Genomic DNA, 22,452 nt, shown 5'->3' on the forward strand with positions numbered 1-22,452 from the left:
TCATTAATTTGGTAATATGGTTCTTAAGGATAGCATTCATTCTCTCCACACATCCAGAGCGTTGAGGGTGCCATGGGGTATGAAATTTCCAATTCATGTCTAATGCAACACATACAGAATGTAACATTTTTGAAGTAAACTGTGTTCCCTTATCTGAGTCCATTCTTTCAATGATCCCATATCTGGGAATGATTTGTTCTAATTGCACCTCAGCCACTTGGGAGGTAGTTGCAGCTGAGGTAGGAAAGGCTTCTACCCGGTGGGTGAGGTGATCAACTATTACAAGAAGATACTTCCATCTCTGTATTTTGGGGAACTCAATGGAATCTATTTTGAAAGGGTTTAAGGGCTAGGGCTCTTCCCTCACTAGGGTGTTTTCTCATCACTTTCTTGTTTGTCTTTTAACAAATCAAGCATTGCTCAGTCACTATTTGGCTACTGTATAGACTCTCTCATAGCAGTAAGTTCTTAAGTATTGATGACACAGTGCTTGAGTTCTCCAGTGTATTCCTTGGTGTAGCTTAATTGAAATTTCTCTAGCAATTGCTTTATTCATTACTTGCCTCCCTTCCCTGCCTGGCTGTGACTGGAGCTACACCAAAGGGAAAGTGCCTGCAGCTGAGAGAAGGCTGTGGTTGGGTATCTGGTTCTCTTTGGTGTTGCTGCCGGCGCTGCTGTTTGTTTGCCTTGTTATACATACTAGTAAGGAATGTTAAACCTTTTCCCATGTCTTTGCCTGAAAGCCCCTTAATTTCAAAGTTACAATAACTTGAGGGAAGGAGGTCACATTCTCCATTCCAGAGAGGTCCCACAGACACCTGTCTTTCCAACCAAGACAAGCTACCAATTAACAGTTTATTGCCAATGGTTTTATTAACATTTAATTAGAATTAGGTAACTAGCTCGGGTAATTAAAGATAAGATGAAGGTGTTCACTGGAGTTTGGAAGGGTAGCTGCAGAGGTGTCTGGTGAAGGGTGGGAGAGCATCAGCAGCAGAAGACACGATGTTGCCGCTCCTGCCGGATGCTCCAGCTAACACAAATGCTCAAGCAGTGCTGGTTTCCAGTGCACCCGTTTCTTGGGTCCCTGGCCTTTCCCCGTCTGCCGTAACGCAGAGCGTTTCGGTTTGTCAAGGCACTGTGGCTCGGGGGCTGTGCCCTTCACAATCACCTCTGCCTTCTGAGCTGGCTTCAGGTCAGAAGTCCTGGGAAGAAAGGGACTGGTGTGAGCCGGATGAACATTTCCAGCCAGCCGCTTTTCTGTCTCCTTGCAGAGCACAGAGTGTTGCATCCTCTCCATGCAAGCAGCGAGCAGCAAATTAAACAACTGCACTCGCTGCATGGAGGCTGCAGAGGTGCAAGGGCAGGAACAGGACCAGCTAAGTGCCTGGGGACCAACCACAGCACACGGGGCTCCATGTAGAGAAGCAGGCCTTGCTTGTCCCAAAAGGAAGCAGAGCTAGGGGACTGGCTGCTCCCTGCATCTCTCGTTGCAGGTTTTGCAACTCTCCCGGAGCTTAATGTTTCATTCAATGTCTTTTTCTCCCTGCCAAGGCCAGATGATGACCTTTCTGTGTTCCTCTGTGTGTTTTGCTGCCCCTCTGGGGCTGCCTGTCTCCAGGCCCACCTCCCCCTGCCAGTCACAGGGACTGAAGGGAGGGTGTTAGGGGATTCATTCAGGCTGTGCTTGGTGATGCCCTTCAATAGGATGAGAGGCAACAGGCAGAACCTGAACAGGAAATTCCACCTGAAGCTGAGGAAGAACTTCTTTCTTGTGCAGGTGACAGGTTGCCCAGAGAGGGTGTGGAATGTCCAGAGCCCAGGGACACAACCCTTTGCCATGTGCTCTGGGATGACTCTGTTTGAGCAGGGAAGTGGGACCAGAGGACCTACTGTGGTCCCTTCCACCCTGTCCCACCCTGTGACTCAGTGATACCCATCAGAAGCGTGAGTTCTGGGCAAGTGCATAGACGTTTCCCACCTGAACAGCATGGTGGTCCTAAACGTCCCCGCGCACTTCGGGGAGAAGAGCACATGAAAGATCTGCTTCTGGCCAGGAGCGATGATGCCGTGGTAGGGGTTGATGAAGAACAGTGGCAGGTCTTGGACGAAGTCTGGGCAGATTTCCAGGGAGCAATTGACAGGCTCTAGGGAGAGGTGCAATTGCTCTGAGTGGTGTAGCTCCTTGGAGTGGTCCTGCTGCTCAGGCTGCTGCTGCTCAAGCTGCTGCTGCTGCTCAGGCTGCTGCTCGTGCTGCTGCTGCTGCTGCTGCTCAGGCTGCTGCTTGTGCTGCTGCTGCTGCTGCTCGTGCTGCTCAGGCTGCTGCTGCTCAGGCTGCTGCTGCTTGTGCTGCTGCTGCTGCTTCTGCTGCTGCTGCTGCTGCTGCTGAAGCTGCTGCTGCTGAAGCTGCTGAAGCTGCTGTTGCTGAAGCTGCTGCTGCTGCTCAAGCTGCTGCTGCTCAGGCTGCTGCTGAAGCTGCTGCTGCTGCTGAAGATTCTGCTGCTGCTGAAGCTGCTGCTGAAGCTGCTGCTGAAGCTGCTGCTGCTGCTGCTGCTGCTGAAGATGCTGCTGCTGCTGAAGCTGTTGCTGAAGCTGCTGCTGAAGCTGCTGCTGCTGCTGCTCAGGCTGCTGCTGCTCAAGCTGCTGCTGCTCAGGCTGCTGCTGCTGCTGCTGCTGAAGCTGCTGCTGAAGCTGCTGCTGCTGCTGCTGCTGATGCTGCTGCTGCTGAAGCTGCTGCTGAAGCTGCTGCTGAAGCTGCTGCTGCTGCTGCTCAGGCTGCTGCTGCTGAAGCTGCTGCTGAAGCTGCTTCTCAGGCTGCTGCTGCTGAAGCTGCTGCTGCTGCTGAAGCTGCTGCTGCTGCTCAGAATCCTGCTGCTGCTCGGCAAGCTGCCACAGCTCAGAAGCATGTGTCTCAAAAGGATGCTCCTGCTGCCACCAGAAAGGATGCAGCAGCTTTCTGTAATGGCTCAGAGAAGCGGAGGAGGGGAACTGGCCTGCAGAGAGAAGAGGACATCTTTCAAAGACAAAATCCTATGTTCCCAGCAACTCTGTCTCCTGCTGCAGGTAGATACAAGAGAGATGGGATGCACTTGGAGCATCTCTAGTCAAATACTTTCAGCAGGAAATAGAGCAACTGAGAGCAGGGTCTCTGCCTGCAGAACCCACTCCCGTGCCAAAGGAGGAGAGTTGGTTTTAGACAGTGACTTGCATTTGCCCTGGAGTGGGGAACTGCACACAGACAGTGGCTGCAGGGCAGCTCACTCATTACACCATTGTTTTTCCTGGTCTCAGACTTCTCGAAGAGATGACCTGATGTACCCCTTCCTAGTCCTGACCCAGCATGTGGCTCTCCCCAGAGCCTGGCTCAGCTCCTTTGCATAGCAGAAGTGGCAGAGCAAGAACAGAAAGGGCTGAAAGGGAGAGGGGGCAAGGAGAAAACTCTCCAGCTGCAGTTGGGAAGATGCTGATGAAAGTGGGTGTGTGGACAAGGACGCAAAAGCAATTCATGTTTTGGGGTGCAGTGGCAGGGTCTTCTCCCCAGGCCCTCAGCCACCGAGTGAAATGCCCTTACGCATCGGAGTGGTTGAGTGTAGCCTCTTCACTGCTTCACTGTCTGCAGCTTCCACCCAGGTGTATTCCAGGGCTACATTCCCTCTGTTGTGCATCCTGAAACTGAAAAGCAAGGAGGAGGAATAAAAAAAAAGTCCAATAAATATAAAGCAAATAGTACAGCAACATTGTCGGATGGACTCCTGGTACCACTTCTGCTGAGGAGCATCTTCTCCAGGCAACCCTGCCATGCTCAGACTGCTGCCCTGAGTGGCCCAAAAAGTATTTCCAAGTCTGGAAGTTTAAGATGAAAGGGCCAACATGGTGTTCAGGATATTGAAGCTAAGAGGCTTACTCTGGACTTTATGTCTTGGTTGGACTGCAAACTTATTCTTGAGCAGATAAGGACAGGTGACTTGCAGTGAAAGCAAACCCATGGCTGTTCTCAGCAGAAGGTTATGGCAGCATTGAACCTCTCCTGACAACCATCTCCTGCTTGGCTTTGCGTGCACATAGATGGGGCTGTGCTGGTTTTGGCTGGGGCAGGGCTCTGGGAAGCAGGCACTGGGTCAGCCCTGGCAAAGGCAGCTCCCGCTCGCGGGGCCCTGCTGGCCTCCAGCACTCACGTGGCTGTCCTGGTCTGGTTGGGCACGGTGTCCTTGAGCTGAACCACGATTGTGTTCAGATTGGACTCGGTGTAGGCAACAGAGGCACTGAGGTACACCTCGGCCTCCTGGATGCTCTCCTCCTTCACAGTGTGAGCCGGTTCTGGGGCTGTCTCGACCACCTGCAAACAGAGGAGGGAAGAATCACTCAGCAGAGCCCAGAAACTCAGGCTGACAAGGGAATCTTTTGGCCTCCAAGATCAGCCTCACAGAGGGACTAGAAAGGACCATTCACTTTCACTTTCCTGGAAAGATGACAAAATTGTGACTGATCTGCTACAGTAGTTGTTTCTACCCACTGATCAAAGCACTCCTACCACAGCTCTTAATATATCCATGGAGACTATAACTGCATTCCAGTCCCTGTACTTCAACCTTGTAGAGGAACTGGCTTTTTTCCTGGTCCCCTATAAATCCAGCAGGTCTCAAAATCAGGATTAAGTTCCCCTGCTGGAGCTCTGTGGATGGAAAACCCCAAGACTGAAGAGTTCTAGAAAGCACTTTTTTCTTCTTGTCCTAGGAGAAAGTGCTCTCCAGATAGCATGTGTGGAGCAACAGCCACACTACTGGGAGCTGGGGATGGGCACTTTGGGGTGTGAAAGATCTCACTAGGAAAGTCTCCAGCTGCAGATGTTCCAATAGAAAACAGGATGGTTTAGAGGCCTTAAAATGGTCCAGAAACTCGGAAAGAACCTTCATCCAAGATGAGTGTGTTCAGTAATAATGACAATAAAAGCTAGTCTCCAGAGATGATTCTTCTCCAGATTCCTCCATACTGTCATACAGTGCCTGGGTACTCCATGCTGAGATATCCCACACAATACAGAAACCACAATCAAAATCTCTGCTATCCATGCAGACAAAACTTGGAGTTCTCCAGCATATGCAGTAGGAGTGTACTTCAAAAGAAGAGACAGAGTGCAACAAACTTAACTCCTTGTTGGTGAAAAGGCACCAAATGAGATGAAGAGATTTCTAACACCATAAAATGGGATAAAATAATAAAACATTGTCTCCCATTCAACATGGGCACATGGGCACAGACTGATAATTTGTGTGTGCCTAAAGGTCTCTTGTCAAAAGGCTTTCCCCTCTTGTGTGAGTGTACCTGGTCACTGTGCATCCACCTCTCCCCTAGAATGCTCTGCTGGTGAACCCCATGGCTGTCCAATGTCCAGAGGAAGAAGGAGCTGCTCAGCCAGCAGTGATGGTGTTATGGTGCTAAAGCTGGCATGGCTTCTTTTGCTTTTGCTCCTTACCTTCTCTTTCTCAGGCCAGCTGGAGGTACCCTTCCATGTGACAATGGACATTTGGTCGTTCCAGTCTTGAACCTTCCTTCGTGGCCGTACAACGTTGACCTTGGTCACGTTACATTTCACAAGGTGCCTCCTGAAGACAGCTGGGACATCTGCTTTCAAGGTCACTGTGATGTGCTTGGCACAGCCAGGAAGGAGGTATCCCGTCTAGGGAGAATCAGAGAGTCAAGACCAAGAAAGCACTGCCAAGGGCAGGACTGACAGCAAAAGGGACTGATGTGGTGAGGAGCTGTGCCAGGAATGTGCACCTCAGTGTGGATTTATGTTTGATAGACAAAAGTATGAACAGAAGGTGCCACCTCCCATATCATGAAGCCTTTTCTGCAAGGCTGGCAGCCTTGGCCCAGCCAAGGCAGGGACTGCATCTCCTACATGGCACTGGAATGGGCTGTCACTGCTGTGTGAGGACTCCCTGCCAGCTCCCAGGAACAGCAGGGCAGGGCTTGAGCAATGGGGAAAGGCAGAGCAGTCCACGCTCACCGTGGGGGAGAAGTGGAATGTGGCGTCTGCCTCCCACTCAAAGCGCATGATCGTCATACTGCTACGGTTGGTGATGCTGAAGGTCCTGTGGCAGGGCTTCCCAACAGGACAGTCCCCAAACTGGATGTGATTCACTCTGACAGCTGTTAAGGAGGAGAGCAAGGCATCTCAGCACGCAGGGAGCTCCACCCGCCCCCCTCACGTGCACAGACACCTGTATGTTCAATGCTTCCCTGCTCCAAGCCTTCCTCCCTCTGGGAGGGAGTTCCCCAGGCCGCTCCTCATCCCACCACTTCCAGGGGAACACCCTGACACATCCCTAAGCCAGCGGCATGCAGCGCAGCACACACTGCTCTGCATGCATGGCTGCCACGCCCACAGACCACCAAGTCCGTGGGTGACAGCCCAGGCCTGGCTAGACAGAGGACACACATGATCAGACATTTTCCTCTTGCTTGCTCCACCTTGGCAGCCTCTCCTCTCTTACCATCAATGATGTCTTTCTTCAGACTGCTCTTAGCATTCCTCTCCTCCATGTCTTCCTCTAGTCCATCAAGGGTGAATTCATCCTTGTGGCCTTCACCCACCAGCTCTATTAAAGTCTTGTTGGAGTAGATGTGCCCCACTAAGACACGAATCTTCCCTTCCAGACGTTGAGCCAGGGTGGGTTTGAAAATGACATCAAACTTTGTCGATTGCCCGTGATGCAGAAGCAGGAAAGGCTTCTTTGGGGGCTTGCTCTCTGCACAGCAATGGAAATCACAGCTCTACTCATCTCATATGATGTATGAGGAATAAGAGGTTGAAACCAGCTGCCTTGTAAGCACAGGTTCTACCCCCAGTGCTTCCAGACCCTCTTCCTATGTTCATGAGACTGCCACCTCCAGACACATCACCCCTTAAGCAGCTTAACCTCAGGCTGATGCCCAGCCCTCATTCCATCTGCTTCCAGCCAGCTCCAGCCATATGGAAAGCTGAGCCAGAGAGTGCTTTTGGCTTCTGCTGGCTGCCTGTGTGCTCAGGGGCTGCATCCGTTCAGGCTGGTACCTTCCCAATGCAGCAAATGCCTCAGAGGGCCCACTGAGGTAGTGACAGTCCCCCACAACTCAACCCACCATTCCAGAGGAACAGAAGAACTTCCTACGACTTGCTAGGGGGAAACCCTGCAAAAAGTCTCAAGGAAAGCTTGGGGGACAGAGAGCCCAAGGAAAGAAACTGTGCCTAACATCCGACTGCTGCCCAGAAAAGCCAAGAGCAGGGCACACGTTTTCCCTCTGTGCATGATCACACTTCAAGGTTAATGAATTTACCATTTCCAACCAAGTCCTCTTCCACATCTTCAGTGTTGAATTTCTTGAGTGTGGAGTGCCTGCCTTTCAAGAAGAACACTCCATGCTCATCCTCCAGCTGTAACATAAACTGAGAGAAGGGAACACAGAGCACAATGATACTGGTGTTAGTACAGGATGGCACAGGGACTGACATGTCAGTGCTGCTGGTCCCACATGGGAAGCCAGCACCTCTCCCACTACAAACAGCCCTTAGCATGACAGTTGAGTCAAACCAGCTGGAAAAAAGGGTGTTCAGAGGCATATGGATTGAACTGACACAGAACCAAACAGGACAGAAAGTAATAAGCAGAATGTAATTAAAGCACAATTAAGTGTACTTGAAATGTAGTAAAATGGGATGAAATGCAATCTAATGGAACTGGAAAATCCCACATGTCCATGAGAACAAAAGGTGGCCTAAGAGACAGGGGGGGAAATATTCTACTACCTTTCCTGTGTTCAACTTAAAGAAAGACTGGATGGAAAATTTGCAAGAACTCCCTTCTTGGATGTCAGTCACTTGCTTAAAAAGAATTTCTGACACCTCTTCCTAGGTCCCTTCCCCTGTGCCATAAGCACTTGTTCCCAAAGCAGACCATTCCTCGAGCAGGTTCTCACCTTGACAGGTATGGCGCCTTTGTTACACATGACCAGGGGAAGCATCTCTGAATCCCCCACCTGGAGCCTCTTGAAGCGCAGCACAGCATTTCCCCTCTTGCTGCGAGCACCTGGGCACACGACTGTCACTTGTGGCTCATACCCCTTCCCACTGATGGCGAAGATCAGCGTTTGGGATTTAATTTTCACAGAGCTGCAGGAGAGGCACAAAAACAATTTCAGCTGGCACTAACCCATTTCTCACTGGGCAAGTGAAGCAGCAAGGGCCACCCACAATGTTTTCCCTGCCTGCTGCTCCTGCACCCCACAACACAGCCCCCCACTGCCTCTTCCCAATCCATGCAGGACCATTCACCAGAGGAATCCGCTCCAAAGAGCCAGAGCCTTCCACAAGAACAGTTAATAATTTCACTTCATTGAACCATGAAGTACAGCAGGTAAATAATGAGGCACTAGATGAGATATGGCAAATCCCCTGGCTGCAGTGAGATGAGACATGCAACAAGCAAAAGCACAGCAGAAAGCAGTACAAAAGTAAGAAGGCAAAAGTAAATCATCATTACCATCAGTAAAGATAATTTCCAAGAAGAGTAAAAAAGCAATTGCTTATTAGCAATTAGACTTCTCTTCTTCAATTCAGCCACTCTAAAGGGTTGAGGAAGGGCAGGTCAAAGCCCACAACACAGGTCCCAGGGCAGAGGCACTAGGCTCCTCTTTCATACCAGCTCCAATCACTCACACAAAACAGCTTAATGAATGGCAGGGAATCACAGAGGACTACTTAATTTTACAGAAACAAAGAGAAAATTGTGACTGCTGACTTGCTGGCATCAAAACTGCTTCATCTAAGCCTTTTGCCCTTGGAAACCCGCAGCTCAGCTGCAGCACATCTCAGTAACTTCCAGCTGGCTACCTAATACTTCCCTGTCTTCATGGTTCCTCACACAGGCTAAACCATCAGCCTCGTTATTCTGCTCTCTCTAACAGTTACTTCCTCCCAGATCAACTCATGCCAAGTACTCTGCCTAAGGCTACTGAAAGCATTAGAGCTAACAAGAGATCTGTGCCTTCCCAGTGGAGAGGCATCTATCAGTGAGGCCTCCTCCAGTATTTCACAGGTCAGTTACCTTTCTGGCATGAGAAGGAAAGCGGTGAAAATGCAGTTGTAGTTCTGCTCATCTGGTGGGGTGAAGGTCACCGTAGCAATGCCATTGGATGAGCTGGGAATGAACATTTTGGCTGGAAACACCTTGAAGATGTCGTTGATAGGGCTTTGTACCTTGGGGGATCCCGGAGAGCAGTGTTAGGAGAAAACACCTTTGAACGTGACAGTTTTTTTCATAAATGCATTACTGAGAAGAGCCCCAGACAGTGTGTCTTCCTTCCTGCTTCCCTAGGCAGGCTCCCTCCCTCCCAGGAAATACTGACCTTGTGCCAAAGCATTGTGTGTTTTGACTGCTGGCAGCTGCCACAGCATATATATGGGAAGTTGGCATTGCATGGGAAACCCTGCAAAGAACCTAGAACTGGCCTTCAAAGAGAAGGAAAAGCCAGGGAGCCTGAGGAACTGCTCTGCTTTGAGCTCTGGCATGTCAGTTCATAACAGCGCCTCTCTGAGTGTGCTCCAAGAGAGGTTCAGAAAGATTCACTTCTCCCACTGAAGACCCAGATGTGTGAGCCAAAACCTTGCCTGGGGACATACAAAATTCAACACAACTCTTCCCTGGCTCTGCTGCTCTCCCCTGTGGTTTGACCTGCACTGAGCTAGACTAGTCTGGGCCACAGGAAGCAATGCATCTGGAAAACAAAATGGGCTCTTAGAGGGCAACCATCACCTTGGCCTCCTGTTCTTACCCTTCCAGGCCGGGGTTTGATGGAGAGGAACGCATCACATGGCACACCACTTGAATTGTAGATACTGATATGAGCTTCAGCCTCTTGCCCAACCTGAACTTTGGTGAAGATGAATTTGTTCTCATCTCTGACAAAGAAGCCCACACTTTTCTTTAACCACAGCTTGCAGCTGAAGTTGGTGGTGCTGCAGATCGGGTACTCCTCGAAGGCTAATGTGACATCCTCAACAATTGCTGTGGACAGACCAGAGGGATGAGCATGGAGAAGTCTCCCTGATGAATTTATCTGGACCCTGCTGGCCCCTCAGAAGGCTTGATAAGCCCTTTCTGCCCACTGTGCTAAACCCAGCCTTGGGTGGGGGAGCTGGCTGTGAGGATGGAGCTCAGTCAACCTCATTCTTAGAGAGCATGGCTTTCCTTTTACCTTCCATGCATCCCTCTCAGCCTGGGAGGGATGAGTCCACTGGTGGACTTGAAGAGGGCTGGAACCTCTGAAGATTTTAAGGTGGGACACCAGGACTAGCATGCCTCTCCATCCTAGCAGCAAGTTTAGGTGCTGATGAACGGCAGGTGTGACCAAGGGAACCTGTGGACAGGATGTACCTGGGAGGCAGGACTCTGCAATCAGGGTGAAGGGAATGCCCAGGGGATTGTCCTTGGGGTCTCTGCCCGTGATGTCAATGTAGAGCTGCTCCTCACATGTCCCCTCCTCCCCTGCCAGGCAATCCACGGTGATGTCCTGCTGGTCCCACGCAGCGACGGAGCCGGAGCAGGGGGACACCGTGAACATGCCAAGAGTGAGGTGATCCTGCAGAAAAAGTTCCAGGAGAGGCTGATGGCTAACAGCTGTGCCTTGAGCACCCCAGCAGAGAGTATATCCTGCCTTGGCCTCCAGCTGGGCCCAAGCACCCAGTCCTAGGGCAGGGATGGATGGCCCAAAGGCAGCCTCAGACTGAGACAATAAGACAAGAGGAGCTGCAAGACTGTCCCAAAGAGAAAGGAGTTTGAGTGTAAAGAATTAAGGTGTTAGGTGGGATCCTTCAACCTCCAGAGGTAACACAGGAGAGCAGAAATAGCTGTGAGAAATGATGCGAGAGAGGTAAGGCACTGTGAAGAAGAAAAAGCAATATTGTCTGAGCTCTGTGGACTGGGAGTTCAATGAAGGATGTTTTTCTTCTGTGGTGTTCACACACCTATGCTGGCTAGCAGCTACCAAACACAGGACCTGCCTCCCTCTGTTGACCCCACAGCTCCAGCTCTCAGCCAGAGTACAGGACTGTCAATGGGACGGAGCAGATGCTGGACATCATCCTGCAGACCATGTCCCACCCTATGGTGATGAGCCCCCAGCCTGGGCACAGCAGCATCTTCTCACATCCCCTGCAGCAGCACTGGTGGGGAGCAGGAGTCACCCACCTGTGTGGAGCTTGATTTCAGCTTTGTAGCCAATGGAGAGGATTCCTCTTGCTCTGAACTGAGGAGAAAGCAGAGGCATCTGTCATGCTGAGCTCCCGTGCCTTTCTCTGAGGCCAAAGCTGGCCTTCCTCCCCACAGAGGAAAGCTTTCCTGCTCCTGATGGCTCCCAGAAAGCGGCCTGCAGCACCCAGTGTGGCACAGAGCAGCTCTATCACCAGCTTCATACTACACATGGGGATACTGAGGTGTTTTCTTGCTCCCTCTCCTCAAGCCAGGGATGCAGATGGACGATAGCCCAGGTCTCCTGGCTGCCTGCCACATGCCAGCCATGGGGTGGTGCCTCCTCAGACAGGAAGGGTGGTGCAGGGCTTCTGTACCTTTTGATTTCCAATGGAGATTCATCCTCGGGTGCTTGGTAGATGTGGAATTGGAAGCTGAGCATGCCTTTGTTCTCCAGCACGACAGTCTGGGTCTTCTTGGTGCCCTTGACCATGGCCCCAAAGTCGATGGGAGAGGCAGGCTCAATACTGAACTTGCTGTACACAGCTGTCGCCGACACCCTCACTGGGATGGTGGTGACAGTCTGGCCTCCTTCCCCTGAGCTGGCATCCATCACCTGTGTCCACAGGAAGGGGTGAAAAACACAGCAAAGAGGCCAGCCTCTACCCCAGTCCCCAGCCTCCACCCCAGGCCTCCATCAGTTTACCCCTCCCTGTTTTTAAGGACCTCTTCCAGAGTCAGATTCTCAGCTCCACTTAGGAAGCCTCCCAATGGTTTTGAAAGACTTTGTTTGTGTACGTAGGAGAGAGATTCTCCAGTTCAAGCCCTCCTTCCTGTTTACGCTCCCAAAACGCCGTGTGATAACAGAGCCTGGCCCAGGCTCACCTGGCAGTACAGGATGGGTTTGTTCTTGAGGAGCATCTCCCTTGTGGGGTGGAAGAGCATCTCCACATTTTCACCAGGCTGGGAGGCAATCAGCATGCCTGACTCAGGCTCAACAGTGAACTGGGATGCCAAATCTCGCATCCTGGGACCTGCACCCTTCAGTATGAAACTGAAGGGGAGAAAGGGAAGGAATGGAGATCTCTGCAGTTAAAAGTATAGATGCCCCCAGCACAGCCAAGACTTCACATAGGACCAGATATAAAGAAGGGAGTGTCCAGCTCTGCTCAGAGACTCCTGGATCTTGACAGAGAGTGCAGACAATCACGAGGTTACTGCAAGAAACCTAGCGACTGAAATTTTTCATTCACTCTGTACAAAGTCTCAGAAAGGGAAAGGAGGCGACTATCAAAAAAAGGAAATGAATTTCAGGATTTCAGTGGCAGAAATTTCTGGGGCTCTTCTTTGGGTTCCTGCTGACTTGTGAAGAACTGCTGGCTTGTGGCTGGATTCTCTGGTAAAATAGTTGAGATTAGAGAGCTGAGGTTTTGCATTTACCAAGAGGTAGCCAGCATGGAAACAGGTTCTAGCCATTGGCAGAGGGAGAAGGCAGGCCTAGGAACCTGAGGAAATGCTCACTGCCTGGCAGCTGGACTCACCGGTACTCAATGTTGTGTATCCCTTTGTTCTTTAGAGTCAGGACTTTGCTCACATTATCCAGGACATTAATAGTTCCAAATTCCAAGCTTCCATCTGGACCTGCAGAAAACCCACAGAACAAGGTCAAACATGGTATTTGTGAGCTGCTGCAGAATACACCAGGTCACAAGCTACATGGAGGTCTCAACACAAAACCCTTCTCAGCAGGTTTCCATTTTTGAAAGTGTTTTCCAGCTACTCATCTGCCCTTTCTCTTCTTACGCAAAATATACGCACGCGTAGTAGCTAAGGAGCTCGGCTTCCATTTCCTCACTTCCAGCACAAACCCAATTACTTTATATGCTGTGCTGGGCCTGTGGCAGTTGCCAGCTGCCTGTTCACATCACTGTTGTTTCAAGGCCCCCAAACCCAATCTGCACATGAAGCTGCACACTTTAGAGTTCAGAGGGGAGAGACTTAAAGCTGTCAGTGCCCTGACAATGCTTTATTCCATGCAGCTTGCAGGGTATGTACTTTATGTATCCACCCCATCCTTGCATGCCATGCCATGCCATGCCATGCCAGCCAAGTGCTTTGGTTGCCCACCTCCCAAGGTAATGCAGTGCACCTGCACTGCTTTGTTTGGGAAGCATCCACTGACCTTCAGGCATGTCGATGCTCAGAGAAACATCACAGACCTCTGCAGAGATTTTGATGTTTACAGCTTGAGCAATCCCCAGGATGTTTTCTGTATCTGAAACCTGAGGCAGCAAGAAACAAACACTGCTCAGATGATTCTTTTGGTAGACAGCCTGCAAGTCCTTGTCTCTGCTGGCTGCTTCCCCTGTGGCCTCCCTGGCTTCACAAGTGGTGGTGGACACCCAAGCTTTGTTAAACTGTCCACCTCATGGGCTGCCCCAGTGGGATTCTGCTGCAGTAAAAAGCCCTTTCAGCCCAAGTCTGCGCTCCTACAGCAGGGAATGCTGCTGCTAAAGCATCCTTGAGAGGCACAGGGATGTAAGAACAACCATGAGAAGTGTGAGGTGTCTCAGAGCAGATGGCATTGACAGCCCTCTCCAATCACCTGGCACCCTCTCTAAAACACAGCCCCTAAAGCATGGGGGACAAAATCCCAGGGGGAGAGTTTGTTGCACTATGCAAGAGGTCCATAGAGATTCCAGGAGGAATGTAGAGATAACGCTGCAGTCTGTACAAGCAAACAACAACCTCCAACCATTCACAGGGACCAGGTGCTTGTGGAACAGGCTCAGGATGCAGTGTCTGGTTATCTGGGGGGATGTGGATGCACTGCACATCCTGGCAAACACTGCGTAGAGACAGAGGCTGGGGTCACAGCACCCTTGTGTCTGTCAGCTGCAGCTCTTCCTGACTGTCCCTAAGAGCACACGGCTGCAGGGCAGGGCACAGTCCCTCTCACCTCTAGTCGGAGGGTCTTCTCAATGCTGCCAATCTGCCTGGCCTTGAAATTCAGTGTCACTTCTAACTTTGAGCGGGGATCAATGGTGCCGTTATCTTGTGACAAGGAGAAGGCCTCAACAAGGTCACCCAGCCCACTGAACTGCCAGGCCATGGACAGCTGGGTGTTGTTTTTCAGGACCAAGGTCCTGCTGTCAGTCCTGCAGAGACAGGAAGGCCCTTGGCATTAGCTGCTGGATGGTCACACCAGCCTCACCACTGAAGGCAACTCAGAGCAACTCCATCTGAGAGCGCAGGGTTAAAATGTTTCTAAAATCCTGGGAACTGTAAACAATAGATTCAGGGGGTGGAAAGGAAGGTTGGGTCTGGTAGGCCTGGGAAAGGCAACCAGGCTCTGGGAATGAATGTTGAGCTTTGCCTTTATTAGATCACGTGAAACTGCACCTGCGTAATCATCATATGATAAATAATATGATTGTTAAATGTAATGATTGTTTGGTAATTGAATATAATAATTGTTTAATCGTAATAAGAGTCATGAGAAACAATGTAATCCTAACAAGAATCATGAGAAAGGATGTTTGGGGGACCCGATGAAAATGACAATAAAACAATATGGGTTTAATAATTATTACATAGTTATAGAACCAAAGGGTATAAAAACATGTCCATCTCAAATCCACATCGGAGTCAGATTTGGGGTTGTGCCCCTGATTCCCAGAGCTCTACAGTAAAAGCACCTGCATAGAATCATCCTGTGATTATGTGTTTCAACGCTAACACACCCATGCCCTGGAAACCAGAGTCAAACATTTTCTCCCTGTCACAAGTCCTGGAGTGCTTGTGGGATGACTGACCCGTGCAGAAGCAGCTTGTCAAAAGACAGCTCCAGGGGGCTGACCTCCAGCTTCACCTGCACCCCATGGCAGCACAGGCTGAAGACCACTGGCTCTGGGTTCTTCTCAATGCAGCAGATGAGTCTGTCTTCCAGGAAGCCATGGGAAGTGGGGAGTGCCCGAATGGTCAGCTCCTGGACCCAGCCCCACAGAAAGAAATAGAAACAGCACTGTGTGTGAGCAGGAGGAGCAGCTCCTGGGCACTTCCACAGTGCCTGCCCTACCTGCCCTTCTCCTACCTGCTTCTCCTCTGGTTTCAGGGTCATGTTGGGAGGGTCCAAGAGGAATGTCTCTGCTTCCCCATCTTTCTCAAAGGAGAACTGGACTTCTGCATCCACAGGGGAGTTGTTGAGGACGGTTATGCTCTCCGAGTTGCCGGGACAGTTCTGGGCCTTGTACCTGTCCACAGAAGGAAAAGGCTGCACAGGAGACTGTTGCCTTTGCCACACGTTGAGGAGGGCACCACGTGCACCCGAAGAAGCAGTGCTGGAAGACCCAGTTCTAACAAACAAGTGAGGGAAATGGATCCCAGCCAGGGGCAGGACGTGTGCTTGTCCTTGCCTTACTTTGATGCCTTCCCCTGGATGTGATGCCTCCACCCCAAGAAGCCTGATGATGCTCAGGCCACTTCAAGAGTTTTTAAAACAACGTAAATTCAAAGGTAGAAAAATAACAGCACACCAGGCACATGGGTTCTTTCCCCTTCCTTCCTGGGGTGCCTTCCCTGCAAGCTATAAAGAAAGAAAACTCTTTCCTTAAACTCTTTTCTTTTGAAAAAGGTTTAGCTAATCTCTTACATAAAAGTCATGGAACTGCTTTGGATTTCATGGGTTAGTTGAAAGTCTGAGAAGGAAATATAAAGCATCCATTCCCAAGGGGAATTCAACAAGATAACAAATGACCCTTCTCTCAGGTGTAGAAATGACTTTGGAGTGAAAGGCTTAAAGAAGCAAATAGAAATCCCAGACCATCCATCAACCTGGCTAAAGATTGTCTGGTTTTTTAAACTGTTTCAATTTCATTTCCTTGGCTTGCCAAAATAGACCTAGCCCTCCAGAGCTCCCATGGAGACAAGAACTTAATGTTAAATATTATCAGAAAAACAAGTGACAGTAAAAGCAGAAATACACAATAGCTTCAATGACTATGTGTTTAGGCAGACTTTAACCAGCAGTGAGGATGCAATGTAATGACAGGGAAATGTAATTCCTGCTGTACATTTCCCCTGACACCCACTGCCAGGTCAACCATAAAATCTTGTTAATAATTACAGATTAATGAAAGCTTTACAGAACCATCTAGAGAATAACTGCTCAATCAGGCTGGGCACCAAGGCGGCTGCCAAGGCACCCACCAGCAGGCAGAGCAGCTCCTCCAAGGCTCATCTGCCTCTTATCTGCTCAAGTTCACACATCTGTGGTCCTTCAAACCCACGTGTCTCCCAGGACTCTGCTGGGGACTGCCCTGGATAGCGCCACCAGGACAGCACGTCTCTCCAAGCGTGTCCAGAAAAGTACAAGGCCCTGCAGGGAGCACATACCGTTCTCTTGATTTCCCACACAGCAGAGGTCCAAAGTGGAATTGTTTTGTGCTCTCAACATATTCCTTGAAGATGATTTCATCTGCCTCCATGGTCTCCCTCCACTGTGGAAGCACCAGCCTGGGCAGAGAAAGTGGGGAAGAAGGAGCTAGGAGCTGCTCTAAGTAGGATATGTAGTCAGAAAGCCAAAACCCTTCCTGGTGGCTGAGGTACCATCTGCCTTCCCAGCTCCCAGCACAGGAAGAGCTGCTGGGCGACCTCAGGCAGCAGGGTCTGCCCAGGCCAGAAGCCCCAAGGGCAGCCCTGGCTGTGGGTTCAGGGGCAGCAGTGTGGGAGGCTGCCAGGGGCCAGCCTTACCGTGGGCTCTGGCTGATGCTGGGGTACAGGCCGGTGCCACTGCAGGGCAGCTCATACCGGCGCTTTGACTCCACGAGCTCAAACCTCAGTGTCTGCTCAAACTGCCCTGGCTTTTTGGTGGAGAAGTGGACCTTCAGTTCCACCTCACCGTGGTCAGGCACTGTCCACCGGTACCGCTCGAGCCTGGCAATTAAAGAGGAGGCTTCAGACATGGCTGAGGAGCAAACGGAACTAGGAGGGTGCGCCGGCCATCCCATGGATGCACTGGCACAGGGTCGCTGTGCAGCTGGGGATGATGGACCTTGTTTGGCAACAAGAAGCAGAGGCATCACCTCCTCCCGTGTGGCTCACCTGAGGAGTTCTGTGGGGGTTGAGGCTCTTTTGAGAGCACTTCTGGATCTTGTTGCGGAGGAATTCCGGGGACTTTCTGTTCCTTGTGTGGAGATCTGGTTCTCCATGGGAGAGCTGTCTCTGCTGGCCACTTTACCCATCTTTGGTTGGCCCTCGGCAGAACTGCCCTTCACATCTGGGGTCTCAGCCTAAGGGCAGACAGAAAAGGGAGGGAGGGAGAGGTGAGCCCTGAGACATCTCCATCCTGGAATGTGAAGTTGGGGTTTGTTAACCAATGGAAGAGAGAATAAATAAATAAGTCCACCTGCCCACGGACTTGGTCTTCCTTATTGGTATTTGTTTTACCTAGGACACCCCTTCTCACTCAGGACCCTCTCCTCAAAGGAAGTTGATGGTTTTAAGTGATTTTTTCCCTTGTCTTACAAAACTGCTCTGTCTCCTGCAGAGCTGTCTCTTTTGTCCCATCCCTGACAGAAAGGAGACCTGCAGACCTGGGACCCCACCACATCTTCACTACCTCTCCACAACGATCCTTCTCCATCCAACCTGTCCCCAATGCCCCAGCTAGCCGGGTCCCTGCCCGGGCACCTTCAGTGCCAGCACCACTGGAGCACCCACCAGATCGTGTTCCATAGCAGCACCTTCCGGTGCAGCGATGGTGAAGGGCTTCACACGCTCTGCAGAGCCCAACCGCTCCTCTGGGTAGTCGACTACAGAGAGGACAACAGGGGGAAGGGGAGGCCCTTCGGGATGCAGTCCCAAATATCTCAGCATCTAAAACAGAAGAGAAAATCCTGTTTGTATTTCTGTCACCTTCATCCTCACAACTCCTTCTTTAAAGGCACTGAGCTTTTAGCAATGAGATTTTCGATTTACATGAAGTACAAGTGCTTTGTTACGCCCAGTGGGGTGAGCAGGCTCCAGAGCAGAGGCAAGAGCTACAAGCAGGACCGGGAGAGAAGCCTCTCCCAAGTGATTCACATGAAGAAAACAATGACCATGAGCTGCCCTGTCCTGGGACCATTTATAATGATTTCCAGTCTGGGAAACTCTGAACAGATGGGATACTTGGACACAGAGCACTCCCACTTTCTGCCCACTGAGGGATGGTGATAACCTCCCCATCCACGCAGATGCTAGGGGACACAATGCTCCAGGGCCCAAGAGCACAGCAAGCTCAAAATCTGAGCCTTGCAAGGTTTTACCTCGTCTTTTGTGGGCAGCCTCCCATGCCTCAGGATCTCCCTAATCACGGCCTTTGGATTTGTGACCTGGATGTCCGAGCATGGCATCCCGACGTCTCTGACGGCCCCTTCTGCAACTTCGCTTTGTGTCTCCAGCTGAGATGACTGAAGACTCCTCTGGCCTCCACTTTTTTGTTCAGGCTTCTTCTCCACCTTCTCCTGAGGCTTGCTAGTCTTCTGACCTGTGTTTTCATCTGAAGGCTGGGATGTGTTTCCGTTCTGGATCGCAGGTAACTGCACAGTACCCTGAACCCTGTCACAGTAGGAGAAAACCTGTGCGACGTCCTGCTGCGATGACTCATAGATCTGAAACCTCTTCTCCAACTCAGCTGAGTACTCTGGGATTTCGGTTTCCCCCTTCTCTGGGGCTTTGGGTTCCCCCTTTCCAGGGGCTTCGGGTTTCCCCTTCTCTGCGATTATGATTTTCCACATCTTTGGGGCTTTGTATTTCCACTTTTCTGGGATCATGGGTCCCTCTCTCTCTAGGATTTTGGTTTCCTTCTTCGCTGAGGATTTGGTTCCCTTCTTTTCTGAGATTATGATTTTCCACATCTTTGAGGCTTTGTATTTCCCCTTCTCTAGGATTTTGGTTCTCTTAGTCCCTAGGGTTTTGCTTTCCTTCTTCTCTAGTTTTGCAGGCTGCTTCCCCAAGGAGACATCCTTCTTTTCCTTCTTCCACATCACTTCCTCCTTTCGCTTCTCTTCCTTCTTCCACCTCTCTTCCTCTTCTAAGGCTTTTGTCTCCTCCTCAAGATTTTGAGCCAGCCACTTCAGCTCCCTTCAGCAAACAAAATAGAAAACATCACTGAGAGTCACCGCCACAAACCTGGGCTCACTAGTCCCTTTGCTGGGAAGGATAAGGATTTGACAGGAAGGTCCCACAGATATGTACGTACAAGAGAAAGATCTTTGAATGTAGAATCTGAAGAAGGAAAAGAAATGAAAGCAAGTTTTGATATAGAAGAAAAGAATTGCTGAGCCAGTCTTACTGCTTAACTCAAAGGGCAAAGTGTATGTTAGCATGTGAGTTGGAAGGGGGTTTTATGACTCAGAGCAAAGCATAAATCCACCTCAAACAAAAGATGTTTTTACCAAGCAAAAAAGATTTCACAGGCAAACAAGAAAGCCAATGTTGCAAGTAGAAAGAAAGGTCTCAAAACTTTCCACTGCAAGAAAACTGAAAAACAACTTCTAGCTTCAACTGTAACATACTAACTTTTTGTGATTACAAAATAGTAACCTGAATATGGTAAGGTTAGTATGACAGGCTATAGGTAATAGTAAAAGTATTGATTGGTTGTCATGTATTAAGATGCTCTGCAATGAAAAGTATACAATGCACTGTAACCAGAACTAGAGTTGGCTTCAGACGAGACTACAGCTGATGCTGACTGCTGTGGGCTGGGCTCTTGTTACCCACGACCCGTGAATTGCTGTACCAGCTGGATACAATAAACTGCACTTTAAAAAGCCATCTGGAGCCCCACACCCCTCCTTTTGGCTCTTACAGCCCTGCACTTTATTCCTCGACCCTGAGGCCAGCAAAACCACATGTTCCTCCACCCACAGAGGCTGGGAACATCCCAAGTGAGTGGAATGGTGGAAGAGGACCTCCAGCACCAGCCAAACGAAAGCCTTGCCATTGTAAGGTCTCAACTGTGCAACCTCCTTCATAAGGCACACCCAGACACCTCCAGCCCACTGCCCAAGGTGATCCACCAGCTCTCTGCACTGATGCCTGAATATGCCCTTTGTCTCTTAATTTCCCAGTTTAAACCACATGACAAATGGCTAACATCTGCTTGTCCCTCCTGCAATTCTTACTCGATTCATTCAGCCCCCTTCTCCCTGGGCATAGCCTGCTGCTTAACGAGAATAATCCTATCAGTCAGAAAGCAAAGGCTGCAGGAACTCCTCTCTTGCAAGACAGGCTCTTGTCAGTCAGATTTCCTGCTAGAACCCAGCAAACTAGTGCTATCTGCCATGGAAATAATTTGAAGCAGCCTCATTCATCTCCTCCCCACGAAACCACCTTCAGCCTGAGCTGAAAGAAGCCCTGATGCACAGGCTTGCTTTAAGCAGCCTCACCTCCCAGCTCCACACTCTTCCTGTGTGTCCTGAGCTGGGCTGCCTTGCTGGAGCAGAGCTTGCCTACTCCTGCAGCTGCAGGGGAGCCTAAAGGACATGTGCTTTTATGGGTGGTGTCCCACCATAAGGAGAACCCTGGCAGACCAGCATTGCAAGGATTTCATCTGTGGCAGGACCAGTACCCACACCAAGGGTTTGTCTGTGCCTCACACCTGTCCATACCACAATCCCACTGTTTTGGTGAAGAAGAGAGATGACGATGCAAATCAACATCATAGACTTAAAGACACTTATACAGGCAGTGCCAAGGCAAGCCCAGAGCCCAGCTCCCTGCAGGCAGCATTTAAACCAGAAGGGCTCAACAATAAAATAGAGATGTTCTACCTCAACAGAAGAAGGTCCTTCCTCTCTTGGGAGCCAGGGAGCTAAGAGTGGCCATCCCTGTCTTGCTTCTGGCCTTTGCTATCAAACACCTCTGAGCTCAGAGTCCTTGGAGCAGGGAAACCCTTCAGGGACACTACCCTGAGCAGTAACCCATGGAAGGCTTACTCACCTCTCCCTCTGTATATGCTTCCTTTCCAGTATTATTTTATCCACTAGAGCTTTCTTCTCAGGAAGGGCATCATCCTCATCCTCATCCTCATCCATTTGCGAGACACATTCTGTGCTGCTCTGAATAGGTTTTTTCCACTGCAGTTCTTTAGCACAAACCAGAGGAGAAACCATGAGTGACTACAAGCAGAGCTGGGTGCTCTGGGTCAGCTGCAAGGACTGACCTTGCAACTCAGGCTTTTCCCAAGCCAGCCTATCATACCAGGAGATGTCGGGAGCTCATATCCCTGCTCCAAAATTCAGACCATCCCCCAAACTATGGCCGGGCAGTGAGTTCCTGGGCTTTGCCTGGCTTAAGTGCACCAATGCTGAGGACAGTCATTTGTTACTGAGCTACAGCAGCTTGCACTTGTGCCCAAGCTTTAATGTTAGAGATTAGGGTGAATCTGAAAACCTCAGATCTCCTGCAACTCTGAGATGAGTGCTGGTTACACTGAGGCAGAAGGTGGAAAGATTAAAAGCAATTAGGCCCCTTTCCCCGCAATGGGCACAACCTTGGGCCCTGGAAGGAACATGGCACTTTTTCCCCAGTCTGCTGGGCACTGGCAGCACTGTTTCCCAGAAGCAGCTCCTTCCCTGCTTCTCTTACCAGCATGGTAAAGCATGCCATCCCATACTTGATTTTAAAGCCAGCACTACTATGTCCCTCCTAACAACTGTGCATGCAGGTGACACTGCTTGCACAGCAGTTCCCCTACAAAGATTGGTCCTCCAGGACCGTTTTTCCATTCACTGCACCCATCCTGCATTCTCATGTGGAGACCTGCAGCCCTACCCCACTTGCATCACCTGTCTCCACTGAAATGAAATCCTCCTTGTGGGAAAAGCCCAGCTGGGACCCAGACTCTTCTTCCTTCTACCAGCTCCCAACCCAGCCAGCTTCAAAACTCAGCAATGCAAAACTTCTCCCTGCACCAAGCCAGATCTGCCTCACCCTGCAGAGATCAGGGCACCAACTGCCCAGGAAGTTTCATTAAAGTCTCCATTCTCACATGGAGAACAGCCCAACACCCACGAGCTGTGCCTGACAGTGGGCACAGGTGAATCTCTGGAGAAAAGAGCTCATCTATAGCATGTCTCTCATTGGAAATCCCTCTGGGAGGCTGTCCTTCCCTTCCTCTTGTTTGCAAGGTTACACTCTTAGTCAGTGCTCTTGTGCTTAATGAGCCACTTCAGAA

The 22,452-nt window shown here is 50.4% G+C and overlaps 1 protein-coding gene across 1 annotated transcript; it reads right to left on the bottom strand.

The window, feature by feature from the left end:
• Positions 1-849: 849 nt before the first annotated feature.
• LOC130258040 (hydrocephalus-inducing protein homolog) lies at positions 850-14,340 on the bottom strand. The gene is made up of 18 exons (XM_056501056.1): positions 14,188-14,340; positions 13,411-13,510; positions 12,770-12,869; positions 12,114-12,282; positions 11,606-11,844; positions 11,229-11,286; positions 10,416-10,620; positions 9,814-10,046; positions 9,087-9,238; positions 7,960-8,152; positions 7,321-7,429; positions 6,498-6,752; positions 6,011-6,153; positions 5,474-5,677; positions 4,176-4,336; positions 3,572-3,672; positions 1,982-2,993; positions 850-1,205 (listed from the first exon to the last, which is right to left on the bottom strand). The coding sequence occupies exons 1-18, from the start codon at positions 14,338-14,340 to the stop codon at positions 1,034-1,036; spliced, it is 3,759 nt and encodes a 1,252-aa protein (XP_056357031.1). The 3' UTR covers positions 850-1,033.
• Between the last annotated feature and the right edge of the window lie 8,112 nt (positions 14,341-22,452).

This window comes from Oenanthe melanoleuca, chromosome 11, assembly GCF_029582105.1.
Source record: "Oenanthe melanoleuca isolate GR-GAL-2019-014 chromosome 11, OMel1.0, whole genome shotgun sequence".
Lineage (NCBI taxonomy): Eukaryota > Metazoa > Chordata > Aves > Passeriformes > Muscicapidae > Oenanthe > Oenanthe melanoleuca.